This window comes from Hypomesus nipponensis, chromosome 3 (assembly GCF_054491055.1).
Source record: "Hypomesus nipponensis isolate SF chromosome 3, ASM5449105v1, whole genome shotgun sequence".
Classification (NCBI taxonomy): Eukaryota; Metazoa; Chordata; class Actinopteri; order Osmeriformes; family Osmeridae; genus Hypomesus; species Hypomesus nipponensis.
In genome coordinates, this window is record NC_140363.1 from 19,840,115 (window position 1) to 19,867,265 (window position 27,151).

The window sequence follows — 27,151 nt, forward strand, 5'->3', positions numbered from 1 at the left end:
GAATTTGTGCAACATACCTGGTAAATTAATGGGTTTAACTAAATCACTTATGTCATTGTCAACTTGCTCATTTTCAGTAACTCTACAGAGCTAACTACAGTTGGCCCATAGTAACTACAGAGATAACCACAGCTGGCCCATAGTTACTCTACAGAGCTGGCTACTGTCACACCTTCATGATGCATTCCACAAATTTACAGTCTTTGCTTTGTGGTGATAAACTTGAGGTGTTAGCGTGAATCTAGTCTGTTAACAGAGGAGGCTCACCTGGTGAATGTGTTTGACCTTGGAGGCTCACCTGGTGAATGTGTTTGACCTTGGAGGCTCACCTGGTGAATGTGTTTTCTGTTGACTGGAATGTGAGAGAATTCCTGCAGCGTAGTCAAGACTCCAGGGTGAAAGTGGACAAGCAGAGGGTGGAGCGAGAGGAGCAGAGGCCTCTGGGTGTCCAGGGACATGACAGATGATCTATGACCCCACAGCAAACCAGGTGCAAGAACGGGTCGTGCTGTGCAGTCATGAGTTAACATGAACCGGGTAAACAGCTCATCTAAAACCAGGCCGCAGACCTCGTGTCAAGCGGCTCAAGGTGAAGCCTTGGACGATGGTAATGGTGAGGATAGGATTCCAGAGACCTGGGAGAGCAGGCAGCTTTAACCTTGTGTTCTCTTGTCTATCTGACCCTGCTGGGATCTAGGCTCACCTAAAGCGCCAGGAATGTATGGAATTCCCCCCTTCTGAAGAGTACAAACTGTGGCTGGTGGTCCATCCTGTGGAGCCTACTGCAGTCTGGCGTCTCCTCGTCCGTCCGTGTGTCTGTGTTTGTTTAGCAGGGATCCGCAAGTCCTACAATCCTGCTGCTTGCTACTGGATGTGTGTTGGTTATAAGCAGAGTTGGCAAAAGTACACACATCCTTCACTCAAGTAGAAGTACGGATTCTCATGTTTAAAAAGACTGGTAAAGTCCTCTTTTTCACAAACTCAAATCTAGTCACCCTACTCATATATGGCCATGGGTGATCAGGAATGTCTCTATTCTCAGTCATGTCAACATTGCTAACTCCCTCTGTCTCATCTATAACGTAAATATTTTCAGAACCCTTTTCCTTTTTGTAATTTTTTTTTACACAAAAAAAAAAACTTTTTAAACCTTTTTTAACTTTTTTCACACACAGTGAAAAGAGGAGAGAAAGGAGACAGGAGGAGAGGGAAGATGAGAGAAGAGAAGCCTAAAACAGAGTAGATTAAAGAAGAGCACAATAGAGTACAGTTGAGTCCTCATCAAGAACTCATCAATGATGCATAGATTACATGAAAATTAAACATTTTTTCAAAGTAAAAGTTTTTTCCAAACATACTTTTTCTACCTTTAGAAACTTTTCTTTTTTTAACTGTAAAAAAACCTGATGTTAATGAAAATAATGGGCTTCTTCCTCAACTGTTAGAATTGAGGTTATGAGGGATGTTTACATGTTACATTACATGTATGTAATGTCTATTGGTGCAAATACATAAAAACAGATATAAGAAACAATTTCTTTGCAGTATAGCATAACTGGAAATTATTGAGTTTGTTTTGATTGATCAAATTATTAATGTGTTTTTCCATCATCCATTTGTCCCAGTAGTAACAACAATGTACAATGTACAATGTACAAATGTAAAAATCTTGAAACTAAAATCTAACTTAAAACTCTTAACTGCTTAGGCAGGCTGGGGATCTTTGTCTGTGACACCTCCAGGCAATCTGTCGCTTGATGGTCTGTCTGGGGACAAGTGGTGGTCTGTCTGGGGACATGTGGTGGTCTGTCTGGGGACATGTGGTGGTCTGTCTGGGGACATGTGATGGTCTGTCTGGGGACGTGTGGTGGTCTGTCTGGGGACGTGTGGTGGTCTGTCTGGGGACATGTGGTGGTCTGTCTGGGGACGTGTGGTGGTCTGTCTGGGGACGTGTGGTGGTCTGTCTGGGGACGTGTGGTGGTCTGTCTGGGGACATGTGGTGGTCTGTCTGGGGACGTGTGGTGGTCTGTCTGGGGACATGTGGACTGGTTGCTAGCTGGTGGTGGTCCCGGACTCCAGCTGACTGAAGCTGGTGGTGTAGGCATCTCTGAGAAGCTGTGCCAGCAGCGTGTCAGAGAGCTGGGTTTGGCTGCCCAGCAGACTGTCTGCATCCCCCGGGGTGGTGTCTCCTGTCCTGCAGCCACTCCCCAGTGTACAGCCCCTGCTCTGAGCCTGCACACACTCCTCCAGCAAGGTCCTCAGCTGCTCCTCCAACAGGCCTGGGGGCTCACTCTGCACACACACACACACACACACACACAATCACCAGGTGAAGTCATGGACTGGATGTTATTCCTCTATTATATTGTTATGGCACATAATATGGCATTTATCTGGTGCTTTCATCCAGAGCAGGCCAGTGTGTCGTGATCATAACAGGATGGATCCCCATGAACTGATGCTTTCGATATTATACAGATTCTTCTGGTTTCACCAGTACAGAGTAAACATCTTTAGAGCCCAGTATCAATGAAACCTGCTACTGTCTGTGGATCCTACTCTGCACAACGTCCCCCTGCAGACACATTTCAGAGAGTCTTGGTTCCAATAACTCCACATGAAGCGCTGCCTCTCCTGCTGACCTGTGATTGCGTAGGTATTTCAGGATGATTAACTGCACATCCAGAAGTCCCCTGTGCTGAGCTGGACAGCACGGGCAGAAACACTTCCAGTTGCATAAAACACTTCCAGTTGCATATAAAACTTCCAGTTGGACACCAAGTTGTTTTCCAGCAGATGAGTCTTCCCAGAGCCTTATGGGAATGCAGGAGTTCAAGGAGAAAAGTCATCTTGGAGAAATATAGGTTACCAGGATGACAGATTTCAAATGTCTATAACTGAGAGATATACCAGACAGCAACCTTAACCCTTTCTCATTTTGAAAAAACTTTACAAATATATTGATCTATCTTTATAACCCAAGCACCATTCATCTCTGACCTCCGGTGACTTCTACTTTAGTAGTGGTGGTTCCAGGTCTCGTGTAGAGAGACACACGCGTGTTCATCCACCCCACAGGGAAGTCAAACACACACACATCTCTTCTGGGCCGCCTCGGCCTAAACCATTACAGCTTCTCAATCATCAGCCTTCTTTCTTTCTGACCATCCTCTGACACCACGACGCAGTGCCTGTCAGATGTCCCACTCTAACCCTCCAGGAGCCTGCCTCCAGAGAGCCTGCCTCCAGAGAGCCTGCCTCCAGAGAGCCTGCCTCCAGAGAGCCTGCCTCCAGAGAGCCTGCCTCCAGAGAGCCTGCCTCCAGAGAGCCTGCCTCCAGGAGCCTGCCTCCAGAGAGCCTGCCTCCAGAGAGCCTGCCTCCAGAGAGCCTGCCTCCAGGAGCCTGCCTCCAGAGAGCCTGCCTCCAGAGAGCCTGCCTCCAGAGAGCCTGCCTCCAGAGAGCCTGCCTCCAGGAGCCTGCCTCCAGAGAGCCTGCCTCCAGAGAGCCTGCCTCCAGGGCCTGAGAAGGGCCAGTGCACTGGATGTGTGCGATAAGAACTGTCCTACCTAACCAACTGTGTGGTTGGTGATTCAGAGACAGGATGGCAGTGTGAGCAACTCTAAATGAGCTGTTCTGCAACCTGACACCACCACCATAAAACAATACAGAACAATTACAGGCATGTGAGGGCTTAGTGCGTTCATAAATTAGGATTTTAACAACGTGCCCCCATGGACATTCTATATTAATGACCATCGGTGACTTTAACCAGTCCCATGTCCATACAGAGAGAAAATAGGGGGGGGGGGGGGGCTGGAGGACAGGGGGTGAGGTTGGGGGAGTCTCTGGTGTGTGTTCCCCTGTCTGTCACTGGACAGTAAACTCTCCACAGCCTGTTCTCCTGAGCCACGCCTGGGCCTCACTCCAGTTACAGCTGCCAGCAAACACAGAGGAAAGTGCTGTGTTGACAGAAAAGCCATCCAAAGGAAATGAGAGGTGAATTGTTTCAAAGAGCTGGCATGTTTGCAGACTGTACCCTCTTATAAAGGTAACCACTGAAACAGGAACCAGGCAGTTCAGCTTGGCTAGACACTGATAGAGCAGAGCCGGGTTATCAGACCGAGTGTTGGAGCAGAGCTGGGTTATCAGACCGGGTGTCGGAGTATAGCTGGGTTATCAGACCGGGTGTGGGAGTATAGCTGGGTTATCAGACCGGGTGTTGGAGCAGAGCTGGGTTATCAGACCGGGTGTTGGAGCAGAGCTGGGTTATCAGACCGGGTGTTGGAGTATAGCTGGGTTATCAGACCGGGTGTGGGAGTATAGCTGGGTTATCAGACTGGGTGTTGGAGTATAGCCGGGTTATCAGACCGAGTGTTGGAGCAGAGCTGGGTTATCAGACCGGGTGTTGGAGCAGAGCTGGGTTATCAGACCGGGTGTGGGAGTATAGCTGGGTTATCAGACCAGCAGTCTGAGAAAATGAAGTGGGAGTCCAGTGGGAAGCATGCTTACAAGCAGACTCCCAGCAACAGGAAATGGAGCACCTTGTGGTTGGCTACCTGGCCTCGACAACCTCGTCAAGAACATGTGAAATATGAGGCAGAGATGGCAAATCCATAGATCCTGCTGCAGACCGAGACTTCCACTGGAGCCACAAGGCCACGGCATCCTGATCTTGCTATACACTTTCAGTTTTATATCAGTAATGCCATTTATCACACTTGCGAATGAAGACTCTCATTTCCCACACACATCAACATCACCTGACCTAGTTCAGGGTTTCAAGCTCCAGGGAGCAGGTCCTCTGGTGGAGGAGGAGGAGGAATTCCTTCCCGAGAAGGATATCTTTGGAGATGAATCCATCAACATCTGCCAAAACATCTCGTCACACCCATTAGAAACACACTAAAAAGTGCATGCCCACACACACACACACACACACACACACACACACCCCTCAGCCTAGATGACCTCACTGAGGGATCACTGTTCTCCAGGCTGAGTTAGCATGCTAGTTCCCCAGGCTGAGTTAGCAGGCTAGTTCCCAGGCTGAGTTAGCAGGCTAGTTCCCCAGGCTGAGTTAGCAGGCTAGTTCCCAGGCTGAGTTAGCAGGCTAGTTCTCCAGGCTGAGTTAGCAGGCTAGTTCCCCCGGCTGAGTTAGCAAGCTAGTTCCCAGGCTGAGTTAGCAGGCTAGTTCTCCAGGCTGAGTTAGCAGGCTAGTTCCCCGGCTGAGTTAGCAGGCTAGTTCCCCAGGCTGAGTTAGCAGGCTAGTTCCCAGGCTGAGTTAGCAGGCTAGTTCCCCAGGCTGAGTTAGCAGGCTATTTCCCCAGGCTGAGTTAGCAGGCTAGTTCCCCAGGCTGAGTTAGCAGGCTAGTTCTCCAGGCTGAGTTAGCAGGCTAGTTCCCCAGCTGAGTTAGCAGGCTAGTTCTCCAGGCTGAGTTAGCAGGCTAGTTCCCCAGCTGAGTTAGCAGGCTAGTTCTCCAGGCTGAGTTAGCAGGCTACTTCACCAGGCTGAGTTAGCAGGCTAGTTCTCCAGGCTGAGTTAGCAGGCTACTTCACCAGGCTGAGTTAGCAGGCTAGTTCTCCAGGCTGAGTTAGCAGGCTAGTTCCCCGGCTGAGTTAGCAGGCTAGTTCCCCAGGCTGAGTTAGCAGGCTAGTTCCCCAGCTGAGTTAGCAGGCTAGTTCTCCAGGCTGAGTTAGCAGGCTAGTTCCCCAGCTGAGTTAGCAGGCTAGTTTTCCAGGCTGAGTTAGCAGGCTATTTCCCCAGGCTGAGTTAGCAGGCTAGTTCCCCAGGCTGAGTTAGCAGGCTAGTTCCCCAGCTGAGTTAGCAGGCTAGTTCTCCAGGCTGAGTTAGCAGGCTAGTTCCCCAGCTGAGTTAGCAGGCTAGTTCTCCAGGCTGAGTTAGCAGGCTACTTCACCAGGCTGAGTTAGCAGGCTAGTTCTCCAGGCTGAGTTAGCAGGCTACTTCACCAGGCTGAGTTAGCAGGCTAGTTCCCCAGGCTGAGTTAGCAGGCTAGTTCCCCAGGCTGAGTTAGCAGGCTAGTTCCCCAGGCTGAGTTAGCAGGCTAGTTCCCCAGCTGAGTTAGCAGGCTAGTTCTCCAGGCTGAGTTAGCAGGCTAGTTCTCCAGGCTGAGTTAGCAGGCTAGTTCCCCAGGCTGAGTTAGCAGGCTACTTCACCAGGTTGAGTTAGTCCCACTAAAGTCTGTAGTGTCAGAAAAGTAAACAAGCTACTGCAAAGTAGGTAGACTTCTCCAGTATGAAATCTAGACCCCACTCCTTGGCAGCAGCCCCCTAGCCGTCCTCCTGCCCTCATCCAGCCGGGGAAAGATTCCAGGAGGTGTAGCTCCCTCCCTCCCTGTCTCCCCACACGGCCCAAGCAGGGCTCTTTATTAAAGCCATCTGAGGTACCCGGCACCACATTCCCCCGGCCTTCCCTCCAGGACGGAGCTTCCTGCACAGGCCAGCGGGGAGCAGTGTTAAAAAGCAGGCTGGCAGAACAGAGGGGCTTGTGTGCGAGGAAAACCTGAATACTGAACATAACAGATTTAGTACAGTCCCAACATGGGGCCCAGAGAAACATGCAGGAGATGAAGAAGATGTTATATTTCCTCTCAGCCTAGCTCTACCTGCTCTGAACAGACATGTTCCTCGTGTGTACATGGCAGGCCTCTTCAGTCAGACTGTGCAGAAGGAACTCATGTGGACACTGAAGAGGCTGGTATAACAAGGTGTGGTGGCACTAGGCTGAGTTTCTGAAACCCAGCCCAGTGAGACACACATGACTGATGATGTTGGAGTGCTAAAATGCTCAACTCCTCCTGTTGATGAAGGCAGAGCGCCAACAGAAGGTTTGAGAGGTCAGGCTGTGTGCTGATGGGAATCCCAAGTACCAAACAGACTGTCTGAGCTCCTGTAAGGTCCTCCCTTAAGGTCCTCCTGTAAGGTCCTCCCTTTTGAACAGATCTAATCTCTGTTTTAAATATGTGGAATAAAGCCAGGGGAGGTCAGACAATGAGAATGAGACACTGTATCTGTGTTTACGTGGCTCTCTCCTGTACCCACACACGATGAGGTGTTCAACACACAGGCCTCAAACAGTGTGCAGCTGGAGGAGAGGTGTTTCAGGGGAACAGGAAGCAGGAAGTGGTGGTGACGCAGACAAGGCCAGGGTCGGGACGGATTCAGGTACAAAACAAAGCGTTGGGAATGTCAGAATAGGTGCATCTGCAGCACTTAATATGACTGATTAAATAAGAGATATTATACAAGCAGTCAGTGATCCACCAGGACATCCATCACTGTGAGGAGCAGCAGGGGGTTTTCAGTCATAAATCTATGACCTAAACATATACAGTTTAGCTTTACTAAGCCTTTTAACATGTCCCTGCTCCCCAAATTGTTGCATTCCAGGGAGTCAGACTAAACAGGGCTTGAGGAAGAGAAGCTCTCTGCCTCACAGCCTTAGAGGCCTCCTGCTATTCCAGCTAGTTTACAGCAGTTAGGGCTGATGTGGCAAGAGGATCGTTTTTCCATCCTTTTCAACTATTCAAAAAAAATAAAGAATTACATTTCAGAATGGAATGTCTCTTGTGCATGAGCGTCACTTGGGAACACCAACAAGCTAAAGCAGTTTCATCCTGTTTAAAGTCTGCTAGTAAGAGCCTCACACTGGAATGTTTACTCAGAATGTCCCAGAGTCTATTTTAAGGCTGCAACACCAGAAGTTGTCTCAATCTAATTACCCTTGCAACACCAATTATTAAAGCTGGTGGTTTTGATGTTCAGTCATCTAAAAAAGGTTATCCACCAAAGGATTTTGCCTTCATTAGCGAACTTAAATCGCGTTTTGTTTCTCACTAACAAGCCCAAGAATAGGCCTCAACTTCATGGCAGTCTTTATGTTGGGGTGTGGTTGTTTAATCACATCAGTGTTCCATGAGAGACTGGAACCTGATTCTGTTCATGCATACATCCAGCTGTGGTTCACCATGGCAATCCCTAACGTCAAACTTTAAAAGACTACATTGGGATCAAGACTGTTAAGCTATGTCACTAAACATTTGTTAAAACGCACATAGGATAAAGATAGCAATGAACCCCAGAAGGGTATTGTGTGAAGTCGTACAGTGACACAGCTAGATGACTTGGTGTTCTTATGCTTTTTTTGCTGCACAATAAATTACAGCAGATCAAGAAATTAAATCAGCCTTTGTCTCAGAGACATTCTCGTGATAAGGTCTTAGCGACAGGGCTTTGAGGACACATTTTCTTAACGCAAGTTCACAGGTTTCCAGAAGATGTGGAAGTAGAATGGAGAGAAGAATGACAAGGACCCGTTAAACTCCTTGGACGAAGGCCATCAACAGAGTTAACAAGGTCCCAAAAGAAGTATGTGGAGTTTGTCCAGGACATTTAATTAAGGTTGTTAAACGACGCTGAGAGAACCTTAAATGTTCCACAGCAATCACAAAGTAATTGTTACCTTAAGTCATTGGACCAAACTTTATTACAGGGCAGCAGTTTAGTGTTTAAGTGCTTGATTGTTTTCAGTGTTATATTTACTACAGTGACAAGAATGAGGTACTTTGTATGGTTGGTATGTGTGTGTGTAGAGAGAGCATAAGAGTCAATGTGAGTTGGTAGTATTCTGTATGATGAATGCATATGCCTTCCTCGTGTCAGTCTGTGAGAATGAGTCAAGACTATGGTTATGCCCGTGTGTGTGAGTGGGTCTGTGTGTGAGAGAGTGTGTATGTGAGTGTAAGAGTGTGTGTGTGTAGCAGCTTTGAACTCACAGTCCGCTCCTGGCCCTGGCCCAGGCTCTCCAGCTGCTGCTGGATCTGTTCAAGGCGCCTCTCCTGGTCTCTGCTCTCCCTGCTGTCCTGCAGGGCCTTCTCTCCAGGCCGGGACCCCCTGCTCTCCCTGTCAGCCTGCTGCACCTGGAACACAACACAGCCATCATTCTCACAGCTACAGGTCACGTCTGACAGATGTCACTCCCATCAGCCGCATCAAGGCTGCCACACAGGGAGGAGTCCCCTCACACAGAATCACAGAGAAGTGTTTAACAAATGATCAGTCATGTGCCATAACGATAACACATTAAAGCTGTCAAATTAAAAGTGTAGTTCCCGTTTTGTGCGCAGGGAGAAGCACGAGAGATGGAGAAAAGGCCTCAGAAGAGCTGGGAGCCCACAACTACCTCCTGGGGTCCGACAGGAATGACATCTTTATAGAGTCCACGTGCAAGTGAGGGGGCTCTCAGTACAGCACGACTCATCCAAAGTAAACCATGAAAATGGGTCAGGAAAAGGGGGCGTCCTGCAGCCAGGACGCAGCGTCTGAGGGATAGGCATCCTGCAGCCAGGACGCAGCGTCTGAGGATCCCTCAGATGCAGGATGCCTATCCCTCAGACGCTGCGTCCTGGCTGCAGGATGCCTATCCCTCAGAGGCTGCGTCCTGGCTGCAGGATGCCTATCCCTCAGACGCTGCGTCCTGGCTGCAGGATGCCTATCCCTCAGACGCTGCGTCCTGGCTGCAGGATGCCTATCCCTCAGACGCTGCGTCCTGGCTGCAGGATGCCTATCCCTCAGACGCTGCGTCCTGGCTGCATCATATAGTAGTACCAGACAGTGTCATATACCAGATTTTCAGAAAAGGCACATTGTTCTACATTGCAAATGTAAAAATATAGTTGGAAAAAGGATTACACAAATAAGGGAAAGTGACCAAAACCTGACCAGGTCGTAAACTGGCCTCTCTAAATAAAGAGGACAGTACAGCTGCAGCCAGGCAGGGATGGGGCTGTGGGAGGAGGTTGCTGTCACACGGCTGTTTTGGTGACAAACCAGCCAGCTGTGTGTGGAGGACATCTCCCTCTCCCTTAGTCAGAAGGCTCTCCTATGGGTCAACTCATACTGCGAAATTGATGGATAATTCATAAAACTGCGACATGTTAAGTAAGACTCACTGTCTGGCAAATGGTAGGTTATAGGAAAATGGGGATTGGAGAAGATTATTATGTATTGGGTTATGAAGTTCCTAAATCTGTTATGACACATTTACGATTCTGTTTAATCCGAGCTGAGCTCTGACTATGAGAAGGGATCAGATCAGATCCATGGGATCAGATCCATGGGATCAGATCCATGGCCTTATTGGCTTGTGGAGGATCTGTCCACTCTCCTTTCCTCTAACCCAAACCCTGGCAGGGTGTTCTTGATCTGTCTACACTGAGTTAAAACGCATGGACACAGCAAGCCAGTGTGGCTGCAAGCCTTCCACCCCCAGAGTGAGAGAGCCTGTGTGGGCTTGTCTATCTGGTGACTAGCTGAGGCCTCTAAAGCTGGACATTATTAGAGACCTTCAGACAATTTCACTGACTACATAAGCTGGACCAGGTTGGCCCAGGACTAGGTTGGACCAGGCTGCTCTCATGCATTAGTGATGAGCCCATCGTACTGAACGAGGCAAAACCAGAAGTCTTGTGTTGTTTCCTACCCATCTCTCACCACTAAGTACAGCTTCTAAAAAAGAGAAGATCACTGGCAGAGACCGTTTATTTTGTTTGGAAAAGATGGCTTATTTTGCTTTACTTTAAAGAATTACAAGAACTGTAGTCTGGAACTGAAATACAATTTATAGCCTAGACTTATTTTGGAGATAATGGAGGTGATTATTTTGAATCACTCTACCACAGCTATATGGACAACTGTCTTTTAAAACACGTGTCCGATTACAGCAACATCTATTAACATACACACAGCAAATCAGTTCAGCATTCCTCATTTTAACGAGAAATTCATAGCCAATGTACTTACATGGCTGTAGTTTCGGAGGGAGAGGGACTTTAAACAGCAATTTATTCTCCTTTTTGACCTCATTCCTCTTACACAAGTGTATGTCATCGGACGGCCAATTCCTCCCATGTATGTAGGGCTGACAGGCCAGTGTGATCATTACAACAGCAGCCGTGCAGCCAGACACCACAAGTTCAACTGAGTTAATGCAGTTGGCAGACATTTCATCTAGATTAAGTCGTTTGTTGAAATGAGGACACTAAGGATCTGAAACATATCGACTGATGTTATGTTCCTACCAAGCAGGGAGAGTAAATCTCACTTACAGTATATACTTATTCATCACTTGTAACAACAGACGTTTTTTCCTTGACCTTAATAGACAACAGATACATCCTCTCTCTCTAGACAGCCTGTTTATTGCTGTTGGACAGGCTGTTATTGCAGCCTGCCCTGGACCCCTGGAGACCACAAGGCATGCCCTTCCACCAGCAGACTCTGGCCGGGCTTTCTGAAGGTCGGCCAGAAGCTAGTCGCTGGCTCTCAGCCGCCACTTGACTTGCTGCTGAATACTTACTGCATATCTAGGTCAGATAGTTTGGGGAAGCCAAAATAATCAAGCCTTTGTTTTCCTACATAAGGGAATAATGTAAAATAAGATTATAGTTAACATGGAAATAATCATATTGGTAATATTGTTTACATTAAGATATCAGAAACCTGCTCTTGTCAGCTCCTAGTCAATACAAACCCCATTGAGCAGCTTCACTTAGAAGATCATTATTGTTGCAGCACTTGATCCACTTCCAATCAGGGAGATTAAACTCAACTTCAACTTGGCCTTTACTTTTACATGTATTCATTTAGCAGACACTTTTATCCAAAGTGACTTCCAAGAGAGAGCTTTACAAAGTGCATAGGTCACTGATAATAACAACAAGATAGCCCAAAAAAACCTTGCAAGTAGCCAAAACATGAAGCACATATTGTGAACAACCAAAATAAGTTCCAAAGGGAAGAACCATAAGAGCATGTAGTTACACAAGTTACAATTAAACAATGGTCTTTTTTTTTACATGGACATTTGTGTGTGAATGAGGATGTATTACAGCAGAGAATATATTTACTCATTCTGTCATTTCTATTCTCTCTCAGTCATGTGGATTATCCAGGGCTGGTAGTGTTTCTGAGTTGTGGTCCGCAGTGTGAGGAGAGGTTAGAGGGTCTGCAGTGTGAGGAGAGGTTAGAGGGTCTGCAGTGTGAGGAGAGGTTAGAGGGTCTGCAGTGTGAAGAGAGGTTAGAGGGTCCGCAGTGTGAGGAGAGGTTAGAGGGTCTGCAGTGTAAAGAGAGGTTAGAGGGTCCGCAGTGTGAGGAGAGGTTAGAGGGTCTGCAGTGTGAAGAGAGGTTAGAGGGTCTGCAGTGTGAGGAGAGGTTAGAGGGTCTGCAGTGTGAGGAGAGGTTAGAGGGTCTGCAGTGTGAGGAGAGGTTAGAGGGTCTGCAGCTAGAGGGCACCACTGAGGCGAGCCCTGAGGGGAAGTTGCTCCAGCAAGTTCTGTCCTCCTCCTGCCAGCATCACAGCTGCATCCCTACTGGTCCAGACGCAGCAGATCCATCTCACTGACAGCAGCAATAACAACACAACTAATTAGGTCACGGTTGCACTTACGATCTCTCAGCTTGTTGTTTTTCCATGCAAGTCATGACTGACAAAAAGTGACTACACTGAAAAATTGCTTTTACTGGGAATTCTAGGGTGCTTGCCAAACAAGAGCGGTGTTTACTGACACTGCAGGAAGCAGCACGGACCAGAACAAAGGGCTGTGGGCCCTGTTAGCCCAGTGTGGTCCTGTGTGTCTGTCTCTCTCTCTGTCAGGGCTGTGCATGTGTGTCTCTCTCTCTCAGAGCTGTGTCTCTCTCAGGGCTGTCTCTCTCTCTTTCAGGGCTGTTTGTCTCTCTGTCTCTCTCTCTCTCTCTGTCTCTCTCTCTCTTTTTCTCTCAGGGCTGTCGCTCTCTCTTTCAGGGCTCCCTCTCAGGGCTCCCTCTCTCTCTTTCAGGGCTTTGTATCCCTCTCTCTCTCAGGGTTCTCTCTCTCAGGGTTCTCTCTCTCTCTCTCTCTCTCTCTCTCTCTCTCTCTCTCTCTCTCTCTCTCTCTCTCTCTCTCTCTCTCTCTCTCTCTCTCTCTCTCTCTCTCTCTCTCTCTCTCTCTCTCTCTCTCTCTCTCTCTCTCTCTCTCTCTCTCTCTCTCTCTCTCTCTCTCTCTCTCTCTCTCTCTCTCTCTCTCTCTCTCTCTCTCTCTCTCTCTCTCTCTCTCTCTCTCTTTCAGGGCTGTCTCCCTCTCAGAGCTGTGCTACGTGGATCCAGGCGACCTGCCAACGCAGTCCACATGCCTCTCAACGAGCGCTGAGGCAGCCAGGATCCAGCAAGCTGAGAGGACTCAGGAGCACTGGGGGAGGGGGAGGAAGGGAGAATAAAGGGAGAGAGAAAGAGGGAAGAAGCCCTGCTGCTCCCCCGGCTCTGGACACGAGCGTCAGTGTCAACGCAACATGTCCTTCACCCCCACGTCAACACAGCCATCTCTGCCTGGATCACCCCCACGTCAAAACAGCCATCTCTGCCTGGATCACCCCCACGTCAACACAACCATCTCTGCCTGGATCACCCCCACGTCAAAACAGCCATCTCTGCCTGGATCACCCCCACGTCAACACAACCATCTCTGCCTGGATCACCCCCACGTCAAAACAGCCATCTCTGCCTGGATCACCCCCACGTCAAAACAGCCATCTCTGCCTGGATCACCCCCACGTCAAAACAGCCATCTCTGCCTGGATCACCCCCACGTCAACACAACCATCTCTGCCTGGATCACCCCCACGTCAACACAACCATCTCTGCCTGGATCACCCCCACGTCAAAACAGCCATCTCTGCCTGGATCACCCCCACGTCAACACAACCATCTCTGCCTGGATCACCCCCACGTCAAAACAGCCATCTCTGCCTGGATCACCCCCACGTCAAAACAGCCATCTCTGCCTGGATCACCCCCACGTCAAAACAGCCATCTCTGCCTGGATCACCCCCACGTGACATGGACGATGGGACCATGGGATGAGCACACTGGAGGGTCTCACAGGAACATCTTTTAAACATTCCACTTCTGATATGAGCTTGTGTCCAACTTCCCCTATAACACAGACTGACTTTTTACAACAGCACACTGGATCACTCGCAGATGACTGGATGGCTGGTGGACATTCCAGAGGTATTAGAAGATACATGCTGGATCATCTGGACTTCATAGTTCCTCCTCTGGAACTCAGGGTGGTCTGGAGCGATCGCTGTTGCAGACATCAAAACCTGCTGGTTTATCTACCACTCACAAAGCATGTTAGATAGAGTACTGGACTACATCTATTGATTGCTGTATATTTTCAATTTAGCATTACAGGTGTGACATGTGATGTGCATGTGGTTGTGGCTTTGAAAACTTCTGTCTGTAAACTCTGTTGAAAGATGAGTGGGATGTCTCTCTCTCTGTCCCTCAGTCCCCAGTATCACCAGCCTCTCTCTGTCCCTCAGTCCCCAGTATCACCAGCCTCTCTCTGTCCCTCAGTCCCCAGTATCACCAGCCTCTCTCTGTCCCTCAGTCCCCAGTATCACCAGCCTCCCTCTGTACCTCAGTCCCCAGTATCACCAGCCTCTCTCTGTCCCTCAGTCCCCAGTATCACCAGCCTCTCTCTGTCCCTCAGTCCCCAGTATCACCAGCCTCTCTCTGTCCCTCAGTCCCCAGTATCACCAGCCTCTCTCTGTCCCTCAGTCCCCAGTATCACCAGCCACTCTCTGTACCTCAGTCCCCAGTATCAGGAGCAGAGAACACTGCCCAAACAATGACACACAGAATTAACTTGGGAGAGGCAACTTAAAGAATATATTCAATGCTTTCAAGTCTATCCAAAGCATCTGGACCAAACAACTACTGACCCAAGTCAGTTTTCTTTGCACTCGGCCTTGAAAGCTGTTCTAGCAACACTAATTTTGTCAAGCACAATATCTGACTTACATTTCAGCTGTTAACAATTTTCTAAAGTGACTTTATATCTTTAATTTAAAAGACAGACTGTGGAAGATGCCGTGTTGGTGAAGATGTGCAGAGTGCCAAGGCATCCATCCACACACGTACACAGGACTGCAGGGGAATTATGTCATTTCCTGTCCCACTGCTGAAGGAATTGCTACATCAATAATATTATTTCAACTTTGTCAAAGTTAGAAGAGATGAGCAGCTTCTCACAAAAAACAATCTTCCAACTTCAACGTGAATGGCTCACCATGTGTGATGAATACAGCTGCCATGAACTGACATAGTGGTTCAGTTGTGTAGCCTACGGTTATATAGTCCACTATATAACACCAGTTTTCATGTCTGAATAATAATTCTTAACCAAAGCTGTAAACACCACAGCTTCTAAGGAAAACACCAATGGGAAAATAGTTCATAAAGAGACAATAAAGTTTGAGATTACAGGGCTGAAAGGGTGTGGAGTCTAGTTGTTTAACTTCTGAATGGGAAAAATGTGTCCCAACAAATGACAATGACGTCTACATTCTCTTGTGGATGAAATATAGGCTGTAGTCTGTAACTGGATGATGGATTTATCATCCCAAACAGGTGTTCATACCATCTCAGCAGCCAGCAAGAGCTTGTGTTCAACAATTCAAATCCGATTTACCAACAACGTATGCTGGACTGGATACTAGAGCAGTTGCCCAGGAACAGGATTTCTTGTTGTGTTTTTTAATATTTCAATAAGAAATGTATTCCTTTAATATCCAGGCTATAAATGCTACGCTTATCTTTCCAATGGCAAAAGATGAGAGAAAATCAAGCTGATTTGTTGAAAATTCCACTGGCCTGATTCTACCATGAAAATGAGCCTAGGCCTACTCTATTCTGGTCATACTGAAGCCAAGGCACACAATGTTTCTCATAAAAAGTACTGAACAAAAGTACTCAGAGTACAAAGAAAGGGCCTACAAAATGTGATCCCGCTTAATGGCAGTGTATTGTCACAACTGTCACATTTGCAACCATCCTGTTTTGTGTAGCCTAGTCCTTGTTATACACAGCTGAAGTCAATAGTGTAGAAATGTCTTGTGGGGGAACATTTTCTTCACATACAGTTAATGATGTCTGTGGAGTGATGGGTGACATGCCCACAGCTGGGGAGGGTTTTAAAGTCTCGGAGCAGCGGCCTCGGAGCAGCGGCCTCGGAGCAGCGGCCTCGGAGCAGCGGCCTCGGAGCAGCGGCCTCGGAGCAGCGGCCTCAGAGCAGCGGCCATGTGGAGGACACACTGCGCTGGTCAGAAGGGTGCGTCCTCCTTGGTCTCTGACTCACCATCCAGTCAAACTGGTTACCGCATAAAGAGGTTGAGGGAGGTCACTGCTTTGTATCCAAAATATCCAACCAGCCGTCACACGACCAGCCGTCAGAGTTACCATAAATTATCAGGCAAATATATTCCCAGATTAACCTGTTGGAAAAAATAACAATATGTTCCCTTACATCAGCTCTTCCTTTACCGCCTGTCTCTAAAAAGCAGGAGGTCTTGTGTCTCTAGGAACCAGGATGCAGAGGACAACCCCCACACCAGGGTTGTCTAGGTCAGCACGAATCACACACGCTGATCTTCAGTCCTCCAATCAGAACGTATGTATCCTTGTGGTTCAGTTCCAGCTGCTCTGCTGTATGCATTTATGCCTCCAAATGAGAGAGGTTGTTTCTGGAGTTGGCATCCCTCCATCCTGCCTGCCCTGTCATTACAGCCCTGCCTCTGCTGGGAGGCTGCCTCTGCTGGGAGGCTGCCTCTACTGGGAGGCTGCCTCTGCTGGGAGGCTGCCTCTGCTGGGAGGCTGCCTCTGCTGGGAGGCTGCCTCTGTTGGGAGGCTGCCTCTACTGGGAGGCTGCCTCTACTGGGAGGCTGCCTCTGTTGGGAGGCTGCCTCTACTGGGAGGCTGCCTCTACTGGGAGGCTGCCTCTGCTGGGAGGCTGCCTCTACTGGGAGGCTGCCTCTGCTGGGTGGCTGCCTCTACTGGGAGGCTGCATATACTGGGAGGCTGTCTCTGCTGGGAGGCTGCCCTGTGGCAACAAAAAGTCCTCCTGTAGAAACACACTACATTATGAGTTAAGACCCCAGTAGAAGTCCTCCTGTAGGAACACACTACATTATGAGTTCAGACCCCAGTAGAAGTCCTCCTGTAGGAACACACTACATTATGAGTTCAGACCCCAGTAGAAGTCCTCCTGTAGGAACACACTACATTATGAGTTCAGACCCCAGTAGAAGTCCTCCTGTAGGAACACACTACATTATGAGTTCAGACCCCAGTAGAAGTCCTCCTGTAGGAACACACTACATTATGAGTTCAGACCCCAGTAGAAGTCCTCCTGTAGAAACACACTACATTATGAGTTCAGACCCCAGTAGAAGTCCTCCTGTAGAAACAAACTATATGAATCTGGGTTTGCTGAAGTTGGATGCTCATATTTTCATGGGAAAATAAATCCCCGGTTTTGGCTGCTAGTGCTTGGAGAGAGAAGCATTCAGACTCATCCAGCTTTGATCCCCTGATGTGGGGAGGAACGCAATAAAACATCAAATATTACAGCCCGCTGATGTGTCTCAATAAAGATGATTCCAGCAGCAATCAGTGGGTGAAACATGTCATACTCAGGGAAGAGACATGACGCTTCACCCTACTGGAGCTCCTGGTTCTTAAGAACCTTTGTTCGTGCTGTGTGTGTTCAAGCTGTGTTCATGCTGTGTTCATGTGAGTGTTTATGCTGTGTTCATGTGAGTGTTCATGTGAGTGTTCATGTGAGTGTTCATGTGAGTGTTCATGTGAGTGTTCATGTGAGTGTTCATGCTGTGTTCATGTGAGTGTTCATGCTGTGTTCATGTGAGTGTTCATGTGAGTGTTCATGCTGTGTTCATGTGAGTGTTCATGTGAGTGTTCATGTGAGTGTTCATGTGAGTGTTCATGTGTGTGTTCATGCTGTGTTCATGCTGTGTTCATGTGAGTGTTCATGTGAGTGTTCATGCTGTGTTCATGTGAGTGTTCATGCTGTGTTCATGTGAGTGTTCATGCTGTGTTCATGTGAGTGTTCATGCTGTGTTCATGTGAGTGTTCATGCTGTGGCATGTGAGCAGGTTGCTCCAAAACTCCCAAACGGTTTCAATCAGGACACTGGTGGAAGACACAGCAGAGAAGAAAGGCAACCACAAAACAAAAGCATATTTAGTTTTACGACCACGCTTGGATTTACCGCTTTTGAAGCTGAATAAACGACCACTCTCAGTGATTTACTGAGAGTGCTGTTTAACTTTAACTGTAGAATGTGATTTAGGCAGGTTGGAAGTGACCTTTTTTTTCTTGATAAACAGCTACCATGGCACAAACAGGTTCTTTATTTTGACCAAACAATTCAACCAGGGCGGCCCCCTGCACCGCCCCCCTGCACCGGCCCCCTGCATTGGCCCCCTGCACCGACCCCCTTCACTGGTCCCCTGCACCGGCCCCCTGCACTGGCCCCCTGCACCGCCCCCCTGCACCGGCCGCCATGTCATCATGGGCCTGGTCAGGCATCATTAATCTCATTATTCTAACCCCATTATTCTCACGTTCTCTCACCTCTCCCTGCTCTCACCTCTCCTCACCTCTCCCTGCTCTCACCTCTCCTCACCTCTCCCTGCTCTCACCTCTCCTCACCTCTCCTCACCTCTCCCTGCTCTCTCCTCACCTCTCCTCACCTCTCCTCACCTCTCCCTGCTCTCACCTCTCCTCACCTCTCCCTGCTCTCACCTCACCTCTCCTCACCTCACCTCACCTCTCCTCACCTCTCCTCACCTCTCCTCACCTCTCCTCACCTCTCCTCTCCTCTCCTCTCCTCTCCTCACCTCACCTCACCTCACCTCACCTCTCCTCACCTCTCCTCACCTCTCACTGCTCTCACCTCTCCTCTCCTCTCACCTCACCTCTCCTCACCTCTCCTCACCTCTCCTCACCTCACCTCTCCCTGCTCTCACCTCTCCTCACCTCTCCTCACCTCACCTTTCCTCTCCTCACCTCTCCTCACCTCTCACTGCTCTCACCTCTCCTCTCCTCTTCTCTCACCTCACCTCTCCCTCAAGCATCACTACTCTCACCTCTCCTCTCATCTCTCACCTCTCCCTGCTCAACTAAGAATGCCAACCAGACTTAGATACTCGTTGAGTAAATATATGGTGTGTGTGTGTGCGTGTGAGAGTCCTATCACTGTGGACTGCTTTAGCAACGCTGTTTAATCAAAATATTTGTGCCAACAAAACATATTGAATTGAGTTGAGAAGACAGACAGACAGGGAAAGAGAAGGAGAAAGGAGAGAGAGATCAAATCCCATAAAGAAAGGATGCGTCATCCAACACCATAAATACAGTCTAAGGATGTTGACTTGTTGTTCCAAGAATGAGATTCAGGGGCCACATGTTTTCCATGTTGTGACTCAATAAGTGAAAGAAGGAAACAGTACCTAGGGTGTACGAAACATTATCCTAAAAGGCGAGTGATTTCAAAAACATCTTCCCCAGTGACAGCCTGGGCAGATGAGATCTGAGGTCTGACCAGAATGCCATCTGGTGTAAATGGTGCGATAAGACTGGGAGATATCTGCAGTGAGCTCATGTCTAGGACCAGACCCAGGGTAAATATGCACACATGTAATAGTGGACATGTCCCATCGCTTAAGACTTCCATTACAAAGCAGATCAAGTGAAGGTTTGATACGGCCTTTAGGCCGACAGACAGAAGCACTAGTTCAGCCTTAACTTTAGTAGGCCTACCAAATTGGGCCTACCCAATTTGCTGATGTTATGATTTAACAAGAGGAAACTATACTACTTTAAGCATGGATCTTGTGGAAAGATTGAGTCGACTTGTAGTTCCAATGTTATGGCAGAATCTCACCCAATACAGAATGTTAATTTGGGAGAGGGTGTGGGCTCCTAAAGCCCTATAAACAAACCAGTTTACAAGACGCTGCAGCTGACTACCCACTGTGTTGACCTTGGAATGAGCTAGAACGCCCTTGACTTACTGCAGTGCTAGATGCTGCTCTCAGAAGGTAATGGCACATTAGTGAACCCAGAGCTATTACACTCCAGACAGTGGGGCTGTTTAGTCCCTACCTGGGGCAGGTTGTGGTCAGGATACGGGCTTCTCACAGACAGAAAATCCTCGACAGGAAGGAGGAGCTGGAGCCTGGAGTCGAGGTGAAGTAGCTGGTCTAGCAGGGCTGGTTCTGGGGTGTAGCCGTGGCCACATGGAACCCTCACCACCCACCCTTCTCCCTGGGGACACACAGCCACAGCTCTGGTTCAGCACCGGAAGCCTCCTCTGAATATGAACAGCACTAAGTGGAAGTTGTCTGCACCTGTTACATTGGAATATATCTTATTCACTTGGACAAACAATACTCATATGGAGGGACAGTCCAAACCTGACCAGTTGGCATTCTGTATTTACTCTGGAAACACACACACTGCTGATCACTGTGTTCCAAGGAGCGTGCCAAGAATTCCCTTAACGGCAAATATTTAACAATCGCTTCTGCCTCACCGTGAGGGGCTGTCCCATCAGGCCCAGAGGGGGGGGGGGCTGTACCACCGGGCCCAGAGGGGGGGGGCTGTCCCACCGGGCCCAGAGGGGGGGGGCTGTCCCACCGGGCCCAGAGGGGGGGGGGGCTGTACCATCGGGCCCAGAGGGGGGGGGGCTGTACCACCGGGCCCAGAGGGGGGGGGGGCTGTACCATCGGGCCCAGAGGGGGGGGGCTGTCCCACCGGGCCCAGAGGGGGGGGGGCTGTACCACCGGGCCCAGAGGGGGGGGGCTGTCCCACCGGGCCCAAAGGGGGGGGGGGCTGTACCATCGGGCCCAGAGGGGGGGGGGGGCTGTACCACCGGGCCCAGAGGGGGGGGGGCTGTACCACCGGGCCCAGAGGGGGGGGGGGGGCTGTCCCATCGGGCCCAGAGGGGGGGGCTGTACCACCGGGCCCAGAGGGGGGGGGCTGTACCATCGGGCCCAGAGGGGGGGGCTGTACCACCGGGCCCAGAGGGGGGGGGGGCTGTACCATCGGGCCCAGAGGGGGGGGCTGTCCCATCGGGCCCAGAGGGGGGGGGGGGCTGTCCCATCGGGCCCAGAGGGGGGGGCTGTACCATCGTGCCCAGAGGGGGGGGCTGTACCATCGTGCCCAGAGGGGGGGGCTGTACCATCGGGCCCAGAGGGGGGGGCCTGTCCCATCGGGCCCAGATTATATCATGATGAAGCAGCGAGGGCGGGGCTGTGGGGGCAGGGTGAGCTCATCTGGGCTGGGTAAAGGATGAGGTAAGAGCTGAACAGCAGCCCTGGTGCTAAACTCAGTCTCAGCAGGTCTGAGCCAAGCCTTAGCTGACCCTGTGATGTCAGCTCCCAGTGATGGTGAGGAGGGAAACCTGGACATACTCACACAGCACACCCTGTGACTTATGAACTAGCACACACACCCAGGACCTCAAGCCAGGTTCAGGGCTTACTCCAGCTGTTTTAGATGGTGTTTTGATTATGTGAAACTATTCATTGGAAGTTGGGCTAACTTTGTCACTGTATTTAGAACCAGACTTCAGAATCCAGCTGATTGATTCCCATGTCTGCTAATGCATCTCTTGGTGCCTTTTCAAAGGATTTCTGAAATAAATTGCTTTAAATACTGTCCATGAAAGGATATGAGATCAAGTTCAGAATGAGGGTGAGCCAGAGGAAACCAGGTTAGAGCACCAGCATGTTTGGGCCTGCTGTAGACTCCAGCTGTAACCTGATGTAGAAGACAACCTGCTCCTGCATCTGTTGGTGAAGACCCAGCATTTCCAGGGCCCTGTGTCTGTGTCCTGAATGAGTATCCCCCCCCAGGTAACCAGAACATGCTGGTAGCTTGTTAGCCATGGAGACAGGAGCATCAGTGAAGTGTATCAGGAGCCGGGAGAAGGACACAGATCAGAGGTCTGTGGTTGATTAGGAGTCCTGACGGAGTCTGCCAAGTTCCCTGTCTGGATCCTTACACACCAACACGATTACAGACCTGGATCTCTGCTGTCTGAGTCCAAGTGACAAATGTGTTCCCTGGTGAATGGCCATTCATAGCAGCACGCCTCACAATAACAGGAAGTCTTCGTCTGACCCATCAAGAAAACCAGGCATCTGCTCTTCTCTTGGTCTGATAACCGTGCCATTTACCGCAGCGTTGTTCTTAAAGCTAAAAAAACTCCCATGACTACAGCACCAGACTGAGTCCTGGGAAGGATGTCCTAGAGCTGCATGCTGATGAGGGGCAGAGCGGGCACAGAGCGGGCACCCAGAGTCTGTGGACAGTGAAACAGAGCGGGCACCCAGAGTCTATGGACAGTGAAACAGAGCGGGCACCCAGAGTCTATGGACAGTGAAACACGGCCTGCTCCAGGAGGCAGACGCTCACCTCATGACCCTTCAAAGGAGCAGAAATGCATCTGGCCTGCTATTTAATGAGTAGAATTTCTCACATGCAGGCTGCAAACATGGAAGTGACCTAGATAAGAATTGACCTTTAGCACAAAGCTCCAGCATCAAACAGAAGGAGGGCAGGTGTGAGATCTTCCAGACATGTCTCTCTCTTCACATCAACATGAAAACACATCTGAACAGTCAAGAGCTGCAGACAGTATGTATGTTATAGAACCTCTACATGTAGTACAGTTCTAGACCCTCCTCGGGTGGTGTGTGTGTGGTGTGTGTGGTGTGTGTGGTGTGTGTGGTGTGTGTGTGGTGTGTGTGGTGTGTGTGGTGTGTGTGGTGTGTGTGTGGTGTGTGTGGTGTGTGTGTGGTGTGTGTGGTGTGTGTGGTGTGTGTGGTGTGTGTGTGGTGTGAGTGTGGGTCCACCTCCCAGGCTGCTGGCCCAGCACCCTCCTCCTCTTCCCGGATGTCCTTGAGAAGCTCTGCCAGGCGAGTCTTCTCCTGCTGCGTCATGGCAACCAGGCCTCCCGCACTGCTCACCAACTGTAGACAAGGAGGTCAATCTTTGTTTCCCAGTGGGAAAACAAACAGCCGCGAGTCTCGTCCAAGTCATATCACATACCCAGACGCTGGCCTTGCGTGAACTCTGACATACCTTCATGTTTTTCTTCACAAAGTCTTGTTTCTTGTTGCTCCTGAGAACTCCACACACGCTTCCCTCCTCCTGACCCCCAGGCCTCCCCTCCTCCTGACCCCCAGGCCTCCCCTCCTCCTGACCCCCGGGCCTCCCTTCCTCCTGACCCCCAGGCCTCCCCTCCTCCTGACCCCCGGGCCTCCCTTCCTCCTGACCCCCAGGCCTCCCTTCCTCCTGACCCCCAGGCCTCCCCTCCTCCTGACCCCCGGGCCTCCCTTCCTCCTGACCCCCAGGCCTCCCCTCCTCCTGACCCCCTCCAGGTGACCGCGTGTTGCTGCCCTCCTCTTCACCTGTGTGGGAGATGAGGGAAGTGTTGGAGGTGAGGCATTCTAGGACTGTAACTGGTCCACACAACACAGCCTCATCTCATACATGTAGGCAACTTAGAATTAGCCTTCCACTTCAACTGAATCCAGCTTAGTTCAATTAGCATTAACAGCTTCTGTTAACTTTTTTTAAATTGCCATTGATAACCATTGTGCATCTATTCAACTTATAAACCTCATTGATCTGATTATGATCACACATAAATTCAGGCGTGAAGCAAGTAAAAAACAGTGTGCCAATCAGACATGTCAACTGACCAAATATTGCTGTAATTAGACATTTTAAAATCCAGCATTAGTTGCTTTCTTTGTGGTATTGTCCACTTAAATTACTTAACCCTTGTGCTGCCTTCGGGTCACATGACCAAAAGGTTCATAACGAACCATCGTTGTGTTTACCCAATTTTACCCAATACAAAAGCAAATAAAAATAATTTTCTTTTAACCTTCGCAATGTGGGGGGTCTGAGACAGCTCAACGGTTAAAAGAAAATGCTTCACTTTGTTTTTGTATGCGGTAAAGTTGTCGCAAACGACGGTGGGTCACAATGACTGATGGGTCAGAATGACCCGAGGAGAACACAAGGGTTAAATCAGTAAAAGGACTGAGATGTTGTTTCTCTGAACTATACTGCCATCTAGTGTACAATGCATAAAAACAAACCGTGTGACATCAAAACTGTCAAGTTGTCAAGTAAATCCACATCCTGTTCTCAGACATTAGTTAGATGGATCCTTACTTCCTTCCATGTGTGTGGTGGCATCCTCATAGTTTTGTTCGGGTACTTGTGTCCCAAACACAGGAACAAAGTGATCTTTCTCTGTGGATTCATGACCTGGTTGGGTGTGATAATGTTAATGTAGACCTGCAGCCAGTTTATGGAACTGTTGTATTTCTACACGTCTCTAAGTAATCAACCTTACCATGGGTAGGAGTCAGGGACAAAAACATCCGTGTGTTTTGTGCTTCATCTGCACTTTCAGAAGATCGTATGGGCTTTATCTGCTGCAGAACAGAAGGATAGGAAATGTAATCTACTCTAAAAGGCCTGCTGCTTGTACTGCCCTAGCACCATGGTTCTCTTACCTCTAATGCTAGGGCCCTAGTGCTGCTCTAGTGCTGCCCTAGTGCTGCCCTAGTGTTGCTCTAGTGCTGCTCTAGTGCTGCTCTAGTGCTGCTCTAGTGCTGCCCTAGTGCTGCCCTAGTGTTGCTCTAGTGCTGCTCTAGTGCTGCTCTAGTGCTGCTCTAGTGCTGCTCTAGTGCTGCCCTAGTGCTGCTCTAGTGCTGCTCTAGTGCTGCCCTGGTGCTGCCCTGGTGCTGCTCTGGTGCTGCTCTGGTGCTGCTCTGGTGCTGCTCTAGTGCTGCTCTAGTGCTGCTCTAGTGCTGCTCTAGTGCTGCTCTAGTGCTGCCCTGGTGTTGCTCTGGTGCTGCTCTGGTGCTGCCCTGGTGCTGCCCTGGTGCTGCTCTGGTGCTGCTCTGGTGCTGCTCTGGTGCTGCTCTGGTGCTGCTCTAGTGCTGCTCTAGTGCTGCTCTAGTGCTGCTCTAGTGCTGCTCTAGTGCTGCTCTGGCTCCATATTGTCTCACCTGCAGTTCTTGCCACAGGTTGTGATGGAGCTCTTTACTCCTGCGCTTGACTTGTTTCTCATTAGAAATCCTCAAGGCCAGGACTTTGTCAAGTCTTTTCATTTTAGAGATGGCCTTTTGGATCTCCAGGTCTTCACACTCATCCTCAAACATGTCTGAGGTGGAATCTAAGAGAAGGAGAGAAGAGAAAGAGAAGATATAGAATTTAAATGGCGCTGCAACACCCAGAGGAAGTAGTTAGGAAGCAGAGCAGATAAACGTTACCGAACATCTGTGTTCTGAATAAAGAGAGATCTTATTCCCTGGTTTTCAAGGTGGTTTACGTATTTGCACTTTACATTTACATTTGTGTGGTTATTGTGGCAAATAGTCATTTTTATATGCTATAATCAGCTAGGTCTTTGGATGTAATTGGAACAAAATTGTTTTCTTCGGGAGGCATATAAATGAAATATTTCATATCATTAAATAGAGCTAGATGATATTAAAAGGCAGTTACCTTTTTCAAAGGAATTACTTCCATCATGAGAGTTTACGTTTTCATCTGAACTGGTGCTATGGTCCTGATGATTTGGGGTACATTTGAGAGATTGGGATGAGTTATGTAACAACGTTTGTGCTATTCTGAGACTAAATTACATAGCATTAATAGACTAGCAACCAATTAATCAAAACGCTAAACCGAAGGAGCTGTACTTTTACCTCAATAGTAGCATCTAGGCTATCGCTGCTCAGAACAACAAGGGACATCGGGCTGCGCGGACAAACTCTTACAACTTCAGATAATGACACACTGGATACACGACTACCTGGGCGAGAGCGTTCACTTGATGCAGGACGGGAGATGTCATCTAAATTTCCTTTTGTGATGTCCATCTGTCTAACATCATACACAAAACCGTTAATGTAGATACTGCAGCTACCACTTTCTGTGGCAATAGTGGTATCCAAGGACGCGATTGCTAAGGGGAAGCCAGCCTCAATAGCTTGTGTGAAGTCACGTGCTTCTGATGACGCATGAAATTCGGTATAATATTTTGTCTACTAATTAGAATTCTGAATTCGAAAGGGGAGGCAAAAAAATACACACTGGTGGCTGTTATATGTTTTAAAGTCACAGTTCTGTTCTAAAAAGCCTTTGAAAATGTCATTGACGTCATACGACCAGAGCTACTGCTTTACGGCAAGCTCTGGTCACTTACTATTTTCTCTCAGGTCATCGACAACACAGCTGACAGGTTAGGCTCTCCCTGTCAATACACATGCTAGAAAGAGTTTTGCCTTGCTAATGTTGTTGCTAATGTTGCTAATGCTCTGACATTCTGATTCCGCTTCGGATGCCAACAAGCGGGAGCTCTGGTCGTATCCGTCCTTCACTAACCAATCAGCATTCATTAGGTGCGTTCGACATGAACCGACTTCATGCGGCGCTGTAGTCGGCTGCAGGCGGCTGACTTGAAACAGTGAATTCTGGTTAGACTTTTTGTCCGACTTGAGACGGCGCCGAGTATAGGTCACTGCGACGTTGCCATCAAAGTACCTTGAGATTGATTCGAGAACTGCCGGCTGTGTAGCCGAGCGCATTTTCTAAAGAGAAACTGCACGGGTTCAAGTGACGACACAGCTATTTCATGATTGGCCAAACTCACACAAGACAACTTTGACGCGTGTCTTGTCATATTCGGACACCTTCAGTTTCGCTAATGCTCAAATCCAGGCCAAACAGTTGAATTAAATTGAACATTTATGGAAGAAAGGGTTTTACTCCGCCTCTTCACTAACGGAAAGACTAGCCTACGTTTAATTATAGTGTTTTTTTTTTTTTAAACGATGGAGGAAAGTACGTACTCAGTGCCGGTCCTAACCCATTCGGCGCCCTAGGCGACATGTATGAACAGCAAACATCGTCGCATAAGGCTGCACATTGTCATAGCAAAACACTTTGTAGGTAGCTTTGCTAACGTAATGTTAGCGCTACGTTTTCTTTTTTTCGCGACACAAAAATGCAGTGATGTGACGTAATATAAAAACACTAGGTGTATTCGACTTCATGCAGCACCGGCAGCGCCGACGGCTGCAGCCGGCTGCCTTGAAGCAGGGAATGCCAGCTGCTTCAAGTCAGCCGGGCTGCAGGCAGCTGCAGGCGACGCCGGCGCTACCGGCGCTAGGTGAAGTTGAACGCATCTAATTTCCTT

At 49.0% G+C, this 27,151-nt stretch overlaps 1 protein-coding gene across 8 annotated transcripts; it reads right to left on the bottom strand.

Moving 5' to 3' along the window:
- Window positions 1–522: 522 nt before the first annotated feature.
- fsip1 (fibrous sheath interacting protein 1) lies at window positions 523–26,955 on the bottom strand. 8 transcript variants are annotated; one of them, XM_084682343.1, is made up of 10 exons: window positions 25,659–26,487; window positions 25,456–25,519; window positions 24,957–25,123; window positions 24,296–24,374; window positions 24,112–24,207; window positions 23,008–23,336; window positions 22,779–22,895; window positions 20,023–20,184; window positions 8,793–8,936; window positions 526–2,292 (listed from the first exon to the last, which is right to left on the bottom strand). In XM_084682343.1, the coding sequence occupies exons 1-10, from the start codon at window positions 25,830–25,832 to the stop codon at window positions 2,053–2,055; spliced, it is 1,572 nt and encodes a 523-aa protein (XP_084538469.1). In that variant the 5' UTR covers window positions 25,833–26,487; the 3' UTR covers window positions 526–2,052. The 8 variants fall into 8 exon arrangements, 7 of the variants coding, with proteins under 7 accessions (XP_084538504.1, XP_084538496.1, XP_084538469.1 ...); XM_084682352.1 differs by having other exon boundaries at window positions 530–2,292; window positions 24,296–24,377; window positions 25,766–26,485; XM_084682336.1 differs by having other exon boundaries at window positions 534–2,292; window positions 24,296–24,377; window positions 25,659–26,483.
- Between the last annotated feature and the right edge of the window lie 196 nt (window positions 26,956–27,151).